Raw genomic sequence first — 17,066 nt, forward strand, 5'->3', positions numbered from 1 at the left:
AAAAGTCTATCAGTTGCAAGAAAAATATATGAAAAATGATTTACTGAACAGCTAATACAAAAAGAGACGTGTAATATTTCTCATATTCCCAAAGACGAAATCTAAAAAACGATAATAAGAAAGAGAACATACTAGCATAAACTTATTAGCAGCGTCGTGCAAGTTTAAATCACATTGACAGCGGCAAAATTATTTACACTATTTAAATTCATAAATGAAAACATAAATAACCTTAAACAAACATGTACTCCTACATCGTTTGTAGGTTTCGAAGGTGTGATGACCCAAAAGGTCATCACTTATTTTTAAATTGAATTTTGCGTTCTGAGGCCTTAAAACCCTCTTTTAGCATCACCTCGATTTATGTGCGCAGTCCGAATGCGTAGCCGGAAAGCTTATATGTGAAAATATGTGAAAATGATAAATTTTGACTATAAAATGAATTAATTTGACTTCGGTCAACGTTTTGGGTAAACGGACCCGTACCTGTAATTTGACGATCCCGGAGGGTCCGTAGGAAAATATGGAACTTGGGTGTATGCCCGGAATCGAATTCCGAGGTCCCAAACCCGAGAAATGAATTTTTAAAGAAAATTATTTTTTGAAATTGTTTAAAGGATTTGGAAATGAATTTTGATTAGAACATGTTGGTATCGGGCCCGTATTTTAGTTCCGACGCACGATACAGGTCTTATATGTGATTTAAGATAATTCTTTGAAGTTTGGTAAGAAACGGAATCCGTTTGACGTGATTCGGACCTTAAATGCAAAATTTGATGTTTTAAGAAGTTTTGAAATATTTCATTGATTTTGAGGTTTAATTCATTGTTTAAGGGGTTAATTTGGCGATTTGATCGCACAGATAAGTTCATATGATGTTTTTGAGTTAGTACGTATGTTTGGTTTGGAGCCCCCGAGGGCTCGGGTGTGTTTCGGAAGGTTTTTTTGAACTCATAAAAGTTACAGGTTTTTTTGTTGTTCAGTGCCCAGGGATTTTTCTCTTCGCATTCGCGTGGGCACACTCGCGAACGCGTAAGGCAAATCTCCCAGATGCCAAATTTCTTCTTCGCGAACGCGAAGCTAGTGACGCGAACGTGAGGTTAAGGGGGGATACCCTTCGCGAACGCGACCCAGCATACGCGAACACGGTGGCTTATGAGCTTGGGCAAGGGGGAGGGGTACTATACCCTACGTGAACGCGACCACCTGGACGCGAACGCGAAGGCTCTGGGAGCTGAAGCTCCGCGAACGCGAGCCGTTTAGCGCAAACGCGAAGGTCACTTAAGCTGGCTTCATCGCGAACGCGATGAAGGCCTGTCCATTGATTTTAAAACAGAACCAAAAATGGGATTTAGCCAAAATTTCATAACTTCTTCTCTTCAACTCCAAATTGGGCGATTTTTGAAAGGGGATTTCGCCACCAATTCATAGGTATGCAATCTTAGACTCATTTTCTTCAATTTCCATTAACACTCATTAGATATCTAGGCCTAAATCATGTGATTAAGGGTAGAAAATTAGGGATTCAGGTAGAGATGTGTGTTGTCATTATCGTACTGGTCTTGGTTATTATATTAGATTAAGTCTTCCGCTTGATTTCATTTATCGTTAATATCTAAATGTTGGATACCTGTTAATTCAGATTGTTAAAAATGGTTAAAAATGAAAGAGTTAGAAATTTTCTATGTTTAGTGGCTTGCCTAGCTTCTACGAGTAGGCGCCATCACGACTCCCGAGGGTGGGAAATCCGGGTCGTGACAAGTTGGTATCAAAGCTCTAGGTTACGTAGGTCTCACAATTCACGGACAAGCTTACCTTAGTCTGCGGGATCGGTACGGAGATGTCTGTATTTATCCCTAGAGGCTACAGAGTTAGGAAACATTCCATATTTATTCTTTCCTGTCGTGAGGATTTGTTTCTCAATGCTAATTGAAATTCTACTCTGTTCTTTCGCAGATGGGGGGAACACGCGCTTCCTCATCCACTGACCAGCAGCCCGAGCCCCCAGCAGCAGCTCCCACGAGGGGCAGAGGGCGAGGCTGAGGCCGTGCTAGAGGCCGAGGTAGGGGCAGAGCTCAGCCCAGGGCAACAGCACCCGCAGCGGAGCCTCAGGTTGACTTTGATGATGAAGTTCCGGCCCCAGCTGTTCCGATGGGCCCAACTCAGGTCCCAAAGGGGTTTATTGCTACCCCAGTACTTCAGGATGCTCTGGTCCGTCTAGTGGGCCTTATGGAGAGTGTCACCCGAGCAGGCTTGCTTCCTATGTAACCAACCGTCTCTCAGGCTGGAGGAGGAGCCCATACTCCTACTACTCGTGCCCTGGGGCAGGTAGCTCCCCAGTTTCAGACTCCAGCAATTCAGCCAGTTGGAGCAGTTCAGTCGGGTGTGGTAGCTTAGACCGGTGATGGAGCAGCTATATCTGTCGATGCCTTGTGGAGGTTGGATAGGTTCACCAAGCTCTTTACTACTACTTTCAGCGGTGCATCTACTGAGGATCCCTAGAATTATTTAGACAGTTGTCATGAGGTTCTCAGGAACGTGGGGATAGTGGAGACCAATGGGGTCGATTTTGCCACTTTTCGCTTGTCTGGATCCGTCAAGATTTGGTGGAGGGATTTCTGTTTGGCTAGACCAGCCGGATCTCCAGCTTTGACTTGGGAGCAGTTTACTCAGCTATTTCTGGAGAAGTTTCTCCCCATCACTCAGAGAGAGGCCTATCGAAGGCAGTTTGAGCGTCTCCAGCAGGGTTCCATGAATGTTACCCAGTATGAGACCAGATTCATCGACATAGCTCAACATGCTCTTATCATACTTCCCATCGAGAGAGAGGGTGAGGAGGTTCATTGATGGACTTATTCAGCCGATTCGTCTTCAGATGGCTAGGGAGACTAGGAGTGAGATTACTTTCCAGGAGGCGGCCAATATGGCCAGGAGAGTGGAGATAGTTTTGTCGCAGGGAGGTGGTCATGGGTCAGACAAGAGGCCCCGTCATTCAGGCAAATTCAGTGGTGCCTCGTTTGAAGGCAGGGATTTGTATGGTAGAGGCCATCCTCCTAGGCCCTTTCAGTCAGCACTTCAGGTTTCTCACGGTGCTTCAGGTGGCTGTGGTTCTCACATGCAGCATTCTGATCAGCAGCCCTACAGTGCACCACCAGCTCCTATCAGTGCACTGCCGCTCCAGAGTTTTCGGGGTGGTCATTCAGGTTGCCAGGGTCAGTCTCAGTTTCCTCAGCCGCAGCACTCAGGTGGATGTTTTATGTGTGGTGAGTATGGTCATATCAGGAGGGCTTATCCGAGATTGGTGGGTACTCAGTCGCAGTAGCAGGGTTCCCATACTATGGTTCAGGCACCAGGTGTTCCACAGACTGCCCAGCCAGCTAGAGGTGGGGGTAGAGGTGCTAGAGGTGGAGGTAGAGGTGCTAGAGGTGGAGCTCCGACTGCTAGAGGTGGAGGCCAGCCAGCTGCAGGCCATCCCAGAGAGGTAGTCCCGGGTGGTGGGGCCCAACCCCGATGTTATGCTCTTCCAGCCAGGCCTGAGACTGAGGCTTCCGATGCAGTTATCATAGGTATTGTTCTGGTTTGTGGCAGAGATGCTTCCCTTTTATTTGATCCAGGGTCTACGTACTCCTATGTGTCATCTTATTTTGCACCGTATCTTATCATGCCTAGTGATTCCTTGAGTGCCCCTGTATATGTGTCTACACTGGTGGGTGACTCTATTGTGGTAGATCGAGTCCATCGTTCTTGTATAGTTGTAATTGGAGGTCTTGAGACTCGTGTAGATTTGCTTATTTTGGACATGGTCGATTTTGATGTCATATTAGGGATGGACTGGTTATCACCTTACTACGTTATCTTGGACTGTCATGCCAAGACTGTGACCTTAGCATTACCGGGTTTACCTCATTTAGAGTAGAGAGGGACTCCTAGTCATTCTACCCGTAGTGTAATTTCTTATGTGAAGGCTCGGCGTATGGTCGAGAAGGGGTGTTTGGCCTATTTGGCATATGTTCGTGATTCTAGTGCTGAGATTCCTTCTATTGATTCTGTGCTCGCTGTTCGTGAGTTTCCCGAGGTTTTCCCTTTAGACCTTCCGGGTATGCCACCCGATAGGGATATTGACTTTTGCATTGATTTGGCTTTGGGCACTAAGCCTATTTCTATCCCGCCATATCGTATGACCCCGCTTGAGTTGAAAGAGTTGAAGGAGCAGTTGCAAGACTTGCTTGAGAAGAGTTTCACTAGGCCGAGTGTTTCGCCTTGGGGTGCTCCAGTGTGGTTTGTTAAGAAGAAGGACAGATCGATGAGAATATGTATTGATTACCGGCAGTTGAACAAGGTTACGATCAAGAATAAGTATCCATTGCCGAGGATTAATGATTTGTTTGATCAGCTTCAGGGTGCTAAGGTATTTTCGAAGATTGACTTGAGATCTGGCTACCATCAGTTGAGGATTAGTGCATCCGATGTCCCTAAGATAGCTTTTCACACTCGGTACGTGCACTATGAGTTCTTGGTGATTTTATTTGGGTTGACAAATGCCCCAACAACTTTTATGGATTTCATGAACCGAGTGTTCAGGCCTTACTTGGATTCATTCGTGATAGTCTTCATTGATGATATTTTGATATATTCCTGCAGCCGGGAGGAGAACGAGCAGCATCTTAGAGTGGTTCTACAAAACCTTGAAGAATAGTCTATTATATGCTAAGTTCTCAAAGTGTGAGTTCTGGTTGAGTTCAGTTGCATTCCTGGGTCATATTGTATCAGCAGAGGGTATTCAGGTTGATCTGAAGAAGATTGAGGCAGTCAAGAACTGGCCTAGACCAGCATCAGCTACAGAGATTCGGAGTTTCTTGGGATTGGCAGGCTACTATCATCGATTCGTGGATGGGTTCTCATTTATCGCAGCCCCGATGACCAGGTCGATCCAGAAGGGTGCCCAATTCAGATGGTCGGACGAGTGTGAGGCGAGCTTTTAGAAGCTCAAGACAGCTCTGACTACGACACCGGTGTTGGTTTTGCCCACAGGTTCAGGGCCTTATACAGTTTATTGTGATGTATCTCGTATTGGACTTGGGGCAGTGTTGATGCAGGATGGCAAAGTCATTGTCTATGCTTCGCGGTAGTTGAAGATTCATGAGAAGAACTACCCAGTTTATGATTTGGAGTTGGCAGTCATTGTTCATGCATTGAAGATTTGGAGGCATTATCTGTATGGCGTGGCATGTGAGGTGTTCACGGATCACAAGAGTCTTCAGTACTTATTCAAGCAAAAGGAGTTGAATTTGAGGCAGAGGAGGTGGTTAGAGTTGTTGAAAGACTATGATATCACCATCTTATATCATCTGGGAAAGGCCAATGTGGTGGCCGATGCTTTGAGTAGGAAGTCAGCCAGTATGGGCAGCCTTGCTTATATTCCGGTCAGTGAGAGACCGCTTGCTTTGGATATTCAGACTTTGGCCAATCAGTTCGTGAGGTTGGATGTTTCTGAGCCCAGCCGTGTGTTAGCTTGCATAGTCGCTCGTTCTTCATTATTGGAGCGTATCCATGATCGGCAGTATGATGATCCCCATTTGTGTGTCCTTAGAGACACGGTGCAGCACGGAGGTGCCAAGCAGGTTACCTTAGGTGATGATGGAGTTTTGAGATTGCAGGGTCGAGTTTGTGTGCCTAATGTGGATGGACTCTGAAAGTTGATTTTAGAGGAGGCCCATAGCTCACGGTACTCTATTCATCCGGGCGCCGCAAAGATGTATCAGGATTTGCGGCAACATTATTAGTAGCGGAGAATGAAGAAGGATATCGTTGCATATGTGACTCGGTGTTAGAATTATCAGTAGGTTAAGTACGAGCATCAGAGGCCCAGTGGTTCATTTCAGAGGATTGAGCTTCCTGAGTGGAAGTGGGAGCGGATCACTATGGATTTCGTTGTTGGACTCCTGCAGACTCGAAGGAAGTTCGATGCAGTATGGGTCATTGTTGATAGGCTGACCAAATCAGCACATTTCATTCATGTGGCAATCTCCTATTCTTCTGAGAGGTTAGTTGAGATATATATCCTGGAGATTGTTCGCCTTCATGGTGTGCCCGTGTCTATCATTTCGGACCGAGGTACATAGTTTACCTCATGCTTCTGGAGAGCAGTTAAATGAGAGTTGGGCCCGTGGATTGAGTTGAGCACAATGTTTCATCCTCAGATGGACGGGCAGTCCGAGCGGACCATTCAGATTTTGGAGGATATGCTCCGAGCTTGTGTCATTGACTTTGGAGGCTTGTGGGATCAGTTTTTGTCTTTAGCAGAGTTTGCCTACAACAACAGCTACCAGTCGAGTATCCAGATGGCTCCTTATGAGGCTTTATATGGTAGGCGATGTCGGTCTCCGGTTGGATGGTTTGAGCCGGGAGAGGCTCGGTTGTTGGGTACGGATCTGGTTTAGGATGCCTTGGACAAGGTTAGGATTATTTAGGATAGGCTTCGTATAGATCAGTCCAGGCAAAAGAGTTATGCCGACCGCAAGGTTCGAGATTTGGCTTTCATGGTCGGTGAGCGGGTATTGCTTTGAGTGTCGCCTATGAAGGGCGTGATGAGATTTGGGAAGAATGACAAGTTTAGCCCTAGGTTCATTGGCCCGTTTGAGATCCTTGATCGAGTGGGAGAGGTGGCTTATAGACTTGCATTGCCGCCGAGCTTATCAGCCGTACATCCAATATTTCATGTGTCCATGCTTCGGAAATATCACGGCGATCCATCCCACGTATTAGATTTCAGCACTGTCCAGTTGGACAAGGACTTGTCTTATGAGGAGGAGCCGGTAGCTATTCTAGACCGACAGGTTCGTCAGTTGAGATCGAAGAGCTTCCCTTCTGTTCGTGTTCAGTGGAGGGTTCAGCCTGCTGAGGCATTGACCTGGGAGTTTGTGTCCGATATGCGGAGCTGTTATCCCTATCTTTTCCCCGACTTAGGTACTTCCTTCTTCTGTCCGTTCGAGGACGAACGATTGTTTTAGAGGTGGAGAATGTGATAACCTCACTTGTTTTTAAATTAAATTCTGTATTCCGAGGCCTTAAATATCTCTTTTAGAATCATCTCGATTTACGTGCGTAGTCTGGGCGTGTAGCCGGGAAGCTTATATGTGAAAATCTGTGAAAAATAATAAATTTTGACTATTAAATAAATTAATTTGACTTCGGTCAACCTTTTGGGTAAACAGACCCAGACCCGGACCCGTGATTTGACAGTCCCGAAGGATCCATAGTAAAATATGGGACTTGGGCGTATGCTCGGAATTGAATTCCGAGGTCCCAAGGCCGAGAAATGAATTTTTAAAGAAAATTATTTTCTGAAATTTTTTAAAGGATTTGGAAATGAATTTTGATTAGAACATGTTGGTATCAGGCCTGTATTTTGGTTCCGACACCCGGTACAGGTCTTATATGTGATTTAAGATAATCCTGTGAAGTTTGGTAAGAAACGGAATCCGTTTGACGTGATTCGCACCTTAAATGCAAAATTTGATGTTTTAAGAAGTTTTGAAATACTTCATTGATTTTGAGGTTTAATTCGTTGTTAAGGGGTTAATTTGGCAATTTGATCGCGCGGATAAGTTCATATGATATTTTTGAGTTAGTACGTATGTTTAGTTTGGAGCCCCGGGGGCTCGGTGTGTTTCGGAAGGTTTTTTGGAACTCGTAAAAGTTGCAGGTTTTTTTCCTGTTCAGTGCTCGGGGATTTTTCTCTTCGTGTTCGCGTGGGCACACTCGCGAACGCGTAAGGAAAATCTCCCAATTGCCAAATTTCTTCTTCGTGAATGCGAAACTGGTGACGCGAATGTCAGGCTAAGGGGGGGATACCCTTCGCGAACGCGACCCAGCATACGCGAACGCGATGGCTTATGAGCCTAGGCAGGGGGAAGGTACTATACCCTACGCGAACGCGACCACCTAGACGTGAACGCGAAGGCTCTGAGAGCTGAAGCTCCGCGAACGCGAGCCATTTAGCGCGAACGCAAAGGTCACTTAAGCTGGCTTCATCGCGAATGCGATGAAGGCCTGTCCAATGATTTTAAAACAGAACCAAAAACGGGATTTATCCAAAATTTCATAACTTCTTCTCTTCAACTCCAAATTGGGCGATTTTTGAAAGGGGATTTCACCACCAATTCATAGGTATGTAATCTTAGACTCATTTTCTTCAATTTCCATTAACACCCATTTGATTTCTAGGCCTAAATAATGTGATTAAGGGTAGAAAATTAGGGATTCGGGTAGAGATGTGTGTTGTCATTATCGTACTGGTCTTGGTTATTATATTAGATTAAGTCTTCCGCTTGATTTCATTTATCGTTAATATCTAAATGTTGGATACCTGTTAATTCAGATTGTTAAAAAGGGTTTAAAATGAAAGAGTTAGAAATTTTCTATGTTTAGTGGCTTGCCTAGCTTCTACGAGTAGGCGCCATCACTACTCCCGAAGGTGGGAAATCCGGGTCGTGACAGAAGGACATGGCCCTTGATCGAAAGTTGTGGAGAGCGAGCATTAATAAGGTTGTAGGTTAGGAAGTAGGAGGCTAGCATGGTGATAGAATTTAAGGGTCCATCAAACTATATAAAGAACCAGGTTCTCTATTAGTTTCCACAGAACGTACGCACACTGCAGTAAGTAAGTGAACACAAAGGAATTTTACGTGGAAAATTCCCAGCTCAACGGGATTAAAAACCACGACCTACCCTTGTAGGATTTCAACTTCATTACTGAGCAACTTAGATTACAACCTATGTAACCTAGGAATTAACCTCTTAATCCCTCACTAACTTGTAATACTCTATTACAAGCCACTTTGTAATAACTCTTTTACAAAGACTTTATAACTCGACTAACTCTAGTCAAGACAGAAACACAAGGGTTTATGATTTACAAAGGATTTCCTACACAATGCTTCTAAGTAAGCTAAGTAGGAATTACAAGTAAGAGCTTTTACAAAGTTACAACTCAACTAAGGACATACAATAACTTGATATGGGGAACTGGTCCATAGCAGTGTTGTTCTTTGTTCTTGATGCACTTGAGAATCGTTTGCAGGATGATCAATCACTGTGAGAGTGTTTGAATGGATTCTCTAAGTGTTCGAGTCATTTGTTTTTACCTTACTTGATGTTAATTATACATTTGTGACATCACTTAGAATGATGTAAGCAAGTTAGGTAAAAGACATTCCTAATAAAGTTGACTGTTGTACTGTTTCTGTATTGTAGCGTGTGCAAGCAATAACTTTACAGCTGGGACAGTTGACTTGCGCAGTATCCTCGGGAACTGGTAGCTATCGGTTCTCTTTGTTGTTCCTTTGACTCTGAAGAGTTGAACCGTATCTCCAACTGGAGACTTATTGATCTTTAAGTTCTTGAGGATGTATATTAGGTTCCTTAACTGGTTCTTAACAGTAAGTTACTTAGATCATCAAAACATAACAGGGGATACACATATAACCTATCAATTTCCCCCCTTTTGATGATGACAAACTTATAATTCAAGTTCCCTCTAAGAACCAAAGTGACATGTATTCCCACTGAATCTGTTTCCCATCCTGTTCCCCCAAAATTATTTTCCCCCCTTTTGGCATCATAAAAAGATCAGCAACAGGTTTTTAGCAAAAAGAAGTCTAGCTTGAGTTAACTCATGCCACTTATTTGCACATAACATAAAGACAAGGCATATACAACAAAAAGGAAAAAGCTTCCATTAAACAATTTGGATTTTTAAAACAGGGAGCAGATTCAATGTTACTAACAAACATCATCAGAAACTAATAATAAGAAACCAACACTTAAGACTGGACACTGAGGGGACACTGTCTAGGGAGCACTGGAAGGAGAGAGCTTAGAGGCAGATGCAAGGGTTTGGAGGACGAGATCCATTCGAGCATTTGCCGACATTTGCTTATTGAGCAATTTCTCTTTCAGGTCCTCCACCTATTTCTTGAGCTCAGCATTCTCCTTGGTCAGACGGGCAACCTCTTCACTTTGAGAGATACTGGAACCGGGTGCCTCCTCAAGCTGACTTAACTGACTCTCAAGAATAGCATTCCTTGCTTTCAACTGCCTTATCTCAGTAGTGGCACTGTTCTGAGCGTTGATCAACTGAAAAATGGTAGAAGTGCTTCCAACTCCTCCATTCCTATCAATGCACTCACATTCTTCGAGAGTGGACTTGGAGAAGGTTTGCTTCTTGGTGCCTACTTTATCTTGTCCCAGAGTAACCTTGAAGTACTAAAAAACCTTGGTGAGAAGGAACCCATAAGGCAGCCCATGATTACCATCTTTAAAATCTGCAAATTTTTGCATGTGCTCTATCATGATCCCAGGCAAATTGATAGTAGTTAGTCGTCCAGTGCTTCCATGAGGAACATGTATGCACGAGAAGTAATGGATCTTCTCTCAGCATGCAGGAGCAAGACCTTGTTCAGCATCTCAAAAAGCAATTGGAACACTGGAAGGAGAGCCTTCTCCTGTACTCGTTCCCCCTACTGTACTGCTCTATTTTTCAGGATAGCGTTTCTGCAGTTTCGTTTCTAAAGTTTTGAGAACAAGTTCCCCGAACAGTAGACAACCCTTCAGCAAGCACACCCAGAATAGACCCCAACAAGGTAGATTCCATTACCATATCAACTCCATTGACTAGTGCGCTAATGTGATCATCCTCAACTTTGAAGAAGTCGGCATAGAAACATTGTACTTCCTCCTCATACACTTTTGGAGCATCACTTGTGAACAAATGTGTCCACAGTTGAAACTCACAAATTTCAACCAATTGTCGCATTCCATCCTCCTCCAAAATGTCAGGGGCAAATGTGCAGCCGCATAGCAATTTTTGATTCCTCAATTTCTCTTTCCCAACACTTTGGGAATCACCAATTTTGGCCTTCTTGGAGGAACCTGGTTCAACTTTTCTTTTAGCAATCTTGCAAACATTCTTTCCCTTTTCATCAAACTTCACAGACTTTCCACCCAATGCTTCCATAACCTTGGCACCAAGCTCTTCCACCAACTTATCACCAGATTCTTTCACTACATTTTCACTAGAGACAACACCGTCAACTTTGTTCAAATTTTCGGCATTCACAGAAGATCCCCTTTTAGGCTTGGGGAGACCATGCTTCTGTGATCGCTTTTTAGTTAAGGAACCATGTTCCTCTTATTCTTCACAACCTGTGGCAATTCTTAGAAAGTCCAAATGAATAAAAATAACAAGCACTGTGTTTTCACTCACAAACTTCCCATCTTTCATCAATTTTCTTCTCATTGATTTAACTTGGCTATTATTAAGAGCATACTCAAGAGGCTCCTTTATCTGCAACATTGTATTAGGTCGTTTAGTAGTTGGATCTTTAGTAACAATTGATCTATGCCTAGTTAGGCAGGCAATCTGCAAATTATCAGAATCCTATTCACTATCCCCTTTTTGTTCTTAAGACACAGATCTCATCTTAGGCACAACCACACAGAGAGGCTCATTATAGAAATGATGGGAGGGAGTAGGGTCAGTACTGACCTGGGGTTCTTGAGAGAACCCCTGAGTTGGATCCTCCGAAGAGGGATTTGGTCCTCCAGCAGGTTCCCTAGTAGTACTGTCTTGTGCTGATGGTTTAATAGGTATAAGCTCTCTACCTTCTACTGTTGTCTTGGACTATTCCCTCTGAGTGTCAGACCCATCCTCACCTCCTTAGATAATAACCCCTTCATTTTCTATAGATAACATGTTTTCTATTGCTTCTTTATCTTGTAAATCCATGGATAACACAGGAGTAAAAGGAGTGTTACCTGTGGACTCAAGATTAGGAACTATCTTTGTTGAGTCAGCATCCTTAGAATCAGTAGTTTGGTCAATATTTGAGCCTTTGTCCACAGGGAGATTGGAGATTTCTTGATTTTCCTCTTCTTCAACTGTACCCTTTTCACCTATCATTTCCAGAGAGGCAGGAGGAGAGCTCGTAGCCACAAATCTTTTAGGAGTCAAGATTTTGTGACTTCTATGAGAACAAGAACTCGATTGGGTAGGTGAGGAGACTGAGTGTGGGGGTGACTCTGTCCTAGGGTTTTGGCAAGTAGTGGTGTTAAGCGAGGAGTCTGACATCGGTGTTTTAACTGGTGAAGACTCAATGGGGTGTTGCTTGGAACACTCGAGGTTGCATGATTTTCTGCCATGATGAGAAAAAGAGAAGGGATTTGGTAGTTTGAAGAGAGAAGAAGAAGGAAAAGTTTGATGTTTGATGTGAATAGTTATGACAGTGATAGATGTATTTAAGAAGGATGAGGGACCGGTTAGAAAGGGCGGCAGTTTTGGGAGTCGGGTCGATTACCAATGGGTGAGACGTTTGGGTTCACAAGGCTCAAGGAAAAGAAACGGACACACTGATGATGTGGCACTTATTTTAACCGTTCAAAATTGTGCATGAGAGAACAGAGAAACTACTAACATGTGTCAGGAGAACCAGGTTTCCTGACTAATCTTCCATATGTAAGCTTTGCCCTTTTTCCCAACGTGCACTGTATCAACTGCTTATTTATTTGTAATAGTCATGTGTGTCTACCTGTAATGGTATAAAGATGAGTTAGACTTTGCCAGAAAATACTTTTTAGCTAATTTTACCTGGACATTTTTTTCATAGCCAATCATCGAGGGACCAGGTTCTTAGTTAGGTTTTATCAATTGCAGTGCCAGGCGATTTTTTTTATAATGTTCTCTGCTTAAGGCCTTGGTGAATATATCAGCAATCTAATCTTCTGTGCTACAAAATTTCATACAAATGAGCCATTTTTCAACATTGTCTCTGAGGAAGTGATGACGCACATCAACGTGTTTGGTTCTCTTATGTTGGACTGGATTTTTGGCCATATTGAGTGTACTTGTATTGTCACACAGGAGGGACACACAGTTAGAGAACACTCCAAAGTCTTCCAATTGCTGCTTGATCCATAGTAATTGAGCACATCAAGAAGCAACTGCTACATATTCCGCTTTTGCAGTTGAGAGTGCCACCGAGTTTTGCTTCCTTGTACCCCCTGAGATTAGACAAGAACCCAGAAAATGTGCCATTCCAGACGTGTTTTTCCTGTCCACCAGATATCCTGCATAATCAGTATCAACATACCCAACAAGATCAAAGTTGTCTCCTGAGGGATAGTAGAGAACCAGGTCCTGTGTTCCTTTGAGATATCTCAATATTTTCTTGGAAACCTTAAGATGAGATTCCTTTGGATTGGATTGAAATGTTGCACAGAGACCCACGATGAACACAATGTTTGGTCTGTTTGTAGTGAGATACATGAGTGACCCTATGATCCCTTTATACATGGTCTGATTTACAGGGGAACCAGGTTCATCCATGTCTAGACAAGTAGCTTTGGAAATATGAGTGTCAATAACTTTTGATGCTTCCAGGTCAAACCTTTCCAACAACTCCTTGATGTATTTCTGCTCATGACTTATCAATGTTCTCTTTTGAGATTGCTTTACTTGAAGTCCTAGGAAGAAATGTAAATCTTTCATCATACTCATCTCGAACTCACTACCCATGAGTTTTGCAAATTCTTCACAAAGAGCGTCAATTATGGCTCCAAAAATGATATCATCAACATATACTTGTACAATGAGCAGGTTCCTCCCCCGTTTCTTTAGAAAAAGGGTGTTGTCAATTTTCCCTATTATGAATCCATTTTCTAGAAGGAATTTTGACAACCTTTCATACCAAGACCAGGGAGCCTGCTTTAACCCATACAGTGCCTTGTCCAGTTTGAACACATGCTCAGGATGCTCGTGATTCTCAAATCCAGGTGGTTGCTTGACATAAACTTCTTCTTTTAGGAAGCCATTCAGAAATGCACTTTTGACATTCATTTGGAACAATGTGAATTCCATATGTGATGCAAAGGAAATAAGAATTTTGATAGCCTCCATTCGAGCGACTGGGTAAAAGTTTTATCATAGTCAATCCATTCTTCCTGATTGTAGCCTTGAACTACAAGCCTTGTCTTGTTTCTTGTTGTGTTTCCAAACTCATCAAGCTTGTTCCTGAATACCCACATGTTTCCTATAACAGTTCGATCTGCAGGTTGAGGAACCAGGTGCTATACTTTGTTCCTTTAAAATTGATTCAACTCCTCTTGCATGGCATTGATCCAGTCTGCATATTTAATGATTCTTTGATATTTTTGGGCTCTATTTGAGAAAGGAAGGCTGAGAAGGCAAATGTATTTTTTTCTTTTGACCTGGTTTGAATTCCTGAGTCGAGAGGAGTGATTATGTTATCAAGGGGGTGTAAACTTCTATGCTTCCAATTTGGTACCTGAATCTCATTGGTAGAAGACCCAGGTATGATTGACTGAGGTTCTTGGCCGCTTCTTGTTTCAGCAAATAGAGTACCTTGGACCGTATCAATAACTCTGTTTTCAGCTTCAGTTGTTGTGATCGTAGGACCAGGTTCCTCTCCAATGGATGGAGATGTATTTGTATCATCTTCACTGGATTCCTTGACATGACTCATCATGTCTGCCTTTCCATTTTCCATGTCAATAACTTCACTTGGAAAAGATAAAGGTTCTCCATCTTGGTCAACACGTCTGTCCTTCTCACAGGAGAGGTGAGATTCATCAAAGATCACCTGTATGCTCTCTTCAACATATTGAGTCCTTTTGTTGTATACTTTGTAAGTTTGCTTTGAGATGAGTATCCCAGAAAGATTCCTTCATCACTTTTGGCATCGAGTTTTCCAAGAGATTCCTATCCATTGTTGAGGACAAAGCATTTACACCGAAAAGTCCTCAGATGTGTCAGCTTGGGCTTCGTTCCCTTCAGTAGTTCATATGGAGTCTTGTTCAGAAGGGACCTGATCATGCGCTGTGTTGACAGCTTCTGCCCAGAAATACTTTGTAATCCCACTGTCAATCAACATTGTCCTTGCCATGTCTTCAAAAGTTATATTCTTTCTCTCCATAATATCATTTTATTGGGGTGTTCTTGGAGCTGAAAAATTGTGAGTAATACCATTTTCAGTACAGAACTCATCAAATTTGGCATTTTCGAACTCTGTCCTATGATCAGACCTGATGCAAGCTACATTAATACCCATCTTCACTTGAATCTTTCTGATGAAGGCAACAAACACTTCAAAAGTTTCATCCTTGGTTTTGAGAAACAAGGTCCAGGTGAATCTGGAGTGATCGTCAACTATAACGAAGATGTATTTCTTTCCTCCTCTACTTGGCACCCTTATATGTCCGCATAGATCCATGTGAAGAAGATCAAGTGGCCTTGAGGTACTGACTTCCTTTTTGGTCTTGAATGAGGATCTGACGTGCTTTTTTTTTACACATGCATCACACACGTTTTGATCCTTGAAGCTTAACATGGGCAGACCACGAACCAGGTCCTTCCTGACCAATTTGTTCAACAACGTGAAGCTTGCATGACCCAGCCTCGTGTGCCATAATTCAGCATCATCATCAACATCACTTAGACAACTGAGATCACCATTCTGCAGAGACTTAAAATCAGCAACATAGATATTTTTGTATCTTTTTGCCATTAGCACCACCTCACCAGTCACTAGGTTTGTGACTGTACATATTTTTGACACAAATTCCACCTTGTTTCCCTTGTCACAGATCTGGGAAACACTTAACAAGTTGTACTTCAATCCGTTCACGTAGTACACATTTTTGATTGAGTGAGAGAGGGACTTCTTAATCCTTCTGACTCCCAGAACGTATCCTTTATTGCCATTTCCAAAGGATACACTCCCTCCTTGCAGGGCCTTAAATGAAAGGAAATTATTTGTACTTCAAGTCATATGCTTTGAGCAGCCGCTATCCATGTATCATTGTAGGCTGCTCCCTTTAACTGTTCCCTGTATAAGAAAATCAGGAGTTAGACTTAGGAACACAAACAAGTTTGGGTTCCTTGTAATGAGGAAAGTGAATGAGGGACCTTTTGGTCTAAGCAGACATCATGCGTTTTTTATATGAAGGACTAGGTTCTCTACCAGTAGTTACTATTTCAGCAAAAACTTTATTTTTCTGTTGTGACTGAAATCTGGCCTTACAATTTTCTTTAAATTACCCAATATTGTCACAATGAGTACATGACCAATTGTCAGGTATAGTATGTATTTGCTATGAGGGTTGTAGGGAGTCTTTTCCCTTTGAAACCCGATTTCTTGTCTGTTTCCCCCATTGTTGGTTACATGGCAGTGATAGAATCAGAGGACTAGGTCCACTTAAGTGATTTTTTAAGATCACTCTTCACTCTTCCTAGTTCTTCCTGAAGTTGTTTGTTTTTCTCAAGGTTAGCACACAGACTAAACTTCATTGAATTTAACTCACTTTCAAGCTTAATGTGTGCCTCACTTGCAACTTCTTTTTCCTTTTGAGAATTTTCAGGCCTACTCTCCATTTTAAGTTCCCCAATTGTTTCCTTTAGGTCCACTGCCACCACTAAGGTCTCTCTTATGCTCAATGTTAGCAACTCTCTCAGTCAAAACTTCATTTTCCTTTCTTACACACTCAATGGTCTCTTTTAGGTCTACCACAACAACCATTAGATCATCTCTTTCATCTATATTTGCAATTTTTTTATCTAAGGCATCCTTCTCTTTCTTTAGGTTCTCAATTGTTTCCTTTAAATCAACCACAACGACTACTAAGTCATCTCTAGACTGTTCTGCTTCTCTTAATTCCATAGTTAAGGAATCTTTATCATTTATAAGACTGTGATAAGTCTGTGATAAGCATCAATTAACACATTTTCCAAAGACATGAGTTCTTTAGGAGAACAAGATCTCAAATTTCTCTGAATATCCAGAAAATTACCTCATTATCATCGTTATCTTCATCATCATCAGACTGAGCTATCAAGGCAAAGATTGAGCCATACTCATTGCTTCACTTTCTACTGCAATCATTGAACTATCACCATGATCATTTTCTTCTCCAGATTCACTAGATGAGTCTCCCCATGCAGCAAGAGCTTGCTTCACAATATTGTCAGCGCGATATTTTTCCTCTTGAAGCAT

General features: G+C 42.6%; 1 protein-coding gene across 1 annotated transcript; it reads right to left on the bottom strand.

Moving 5' to 3' along the window:
* Window positions 1-16,448: 16,448 nt before the first annotated feature.
* Window positions 16,449-17,066, bottom strand: LOC138883428 (uncharacterized). Its single transcript, XM_070164115.1, has 3 exons — window positions 16,967-17,066; window positions 16,864-16,901; window positions 16,449-16,772 (listed from the first exon to the last, which is right to left on the bottom strand). The coding sequence occupies exons 1-3, from the start codon at window positions 17,064-17,066 to the stop codon at window positions 16,449-16,451; spliced, it is 462 nt and encodes a 153-aa protein (XP_070020216.1).

Source organism: Nicotiana sylvestris, chromosome 12 (genome assembly GCF_000393655.2).
Source record: "Nicotiana sylvestris chromosome 12, ASM39365v2, whole genome shotgun sequence".
Lineage (NCBI taxonomy): Eukaryota > Viridiplantae > Streptophyta > Magnoliopsida > Solanales > Solanaceae > Nicotiana > Nicotiana sylvestris.

Coding starts and splice junctions, on each gene's coding strand:
- LOC138883428 (XM_070164115.1), bottom strand. CDS start 17,066: ATGCTTCAAGAGGAAAAATATCGCGCTGACAATATTGTGAAGCAAGCT. Junction 16,902..16,966: donor TGGAGAAGAAAATGATCATG/GTGATAGTTCAA, acceptor TTGCCTTGATAG/CTCAGTCTGATGATGATGAA. Junction 16,773..16,863: donor AAGATAACGATGATAATGAG/GTAATTTTCTGG, acceptor TGCTTATCACAG/ACTTATCACAGTCTTATAAA.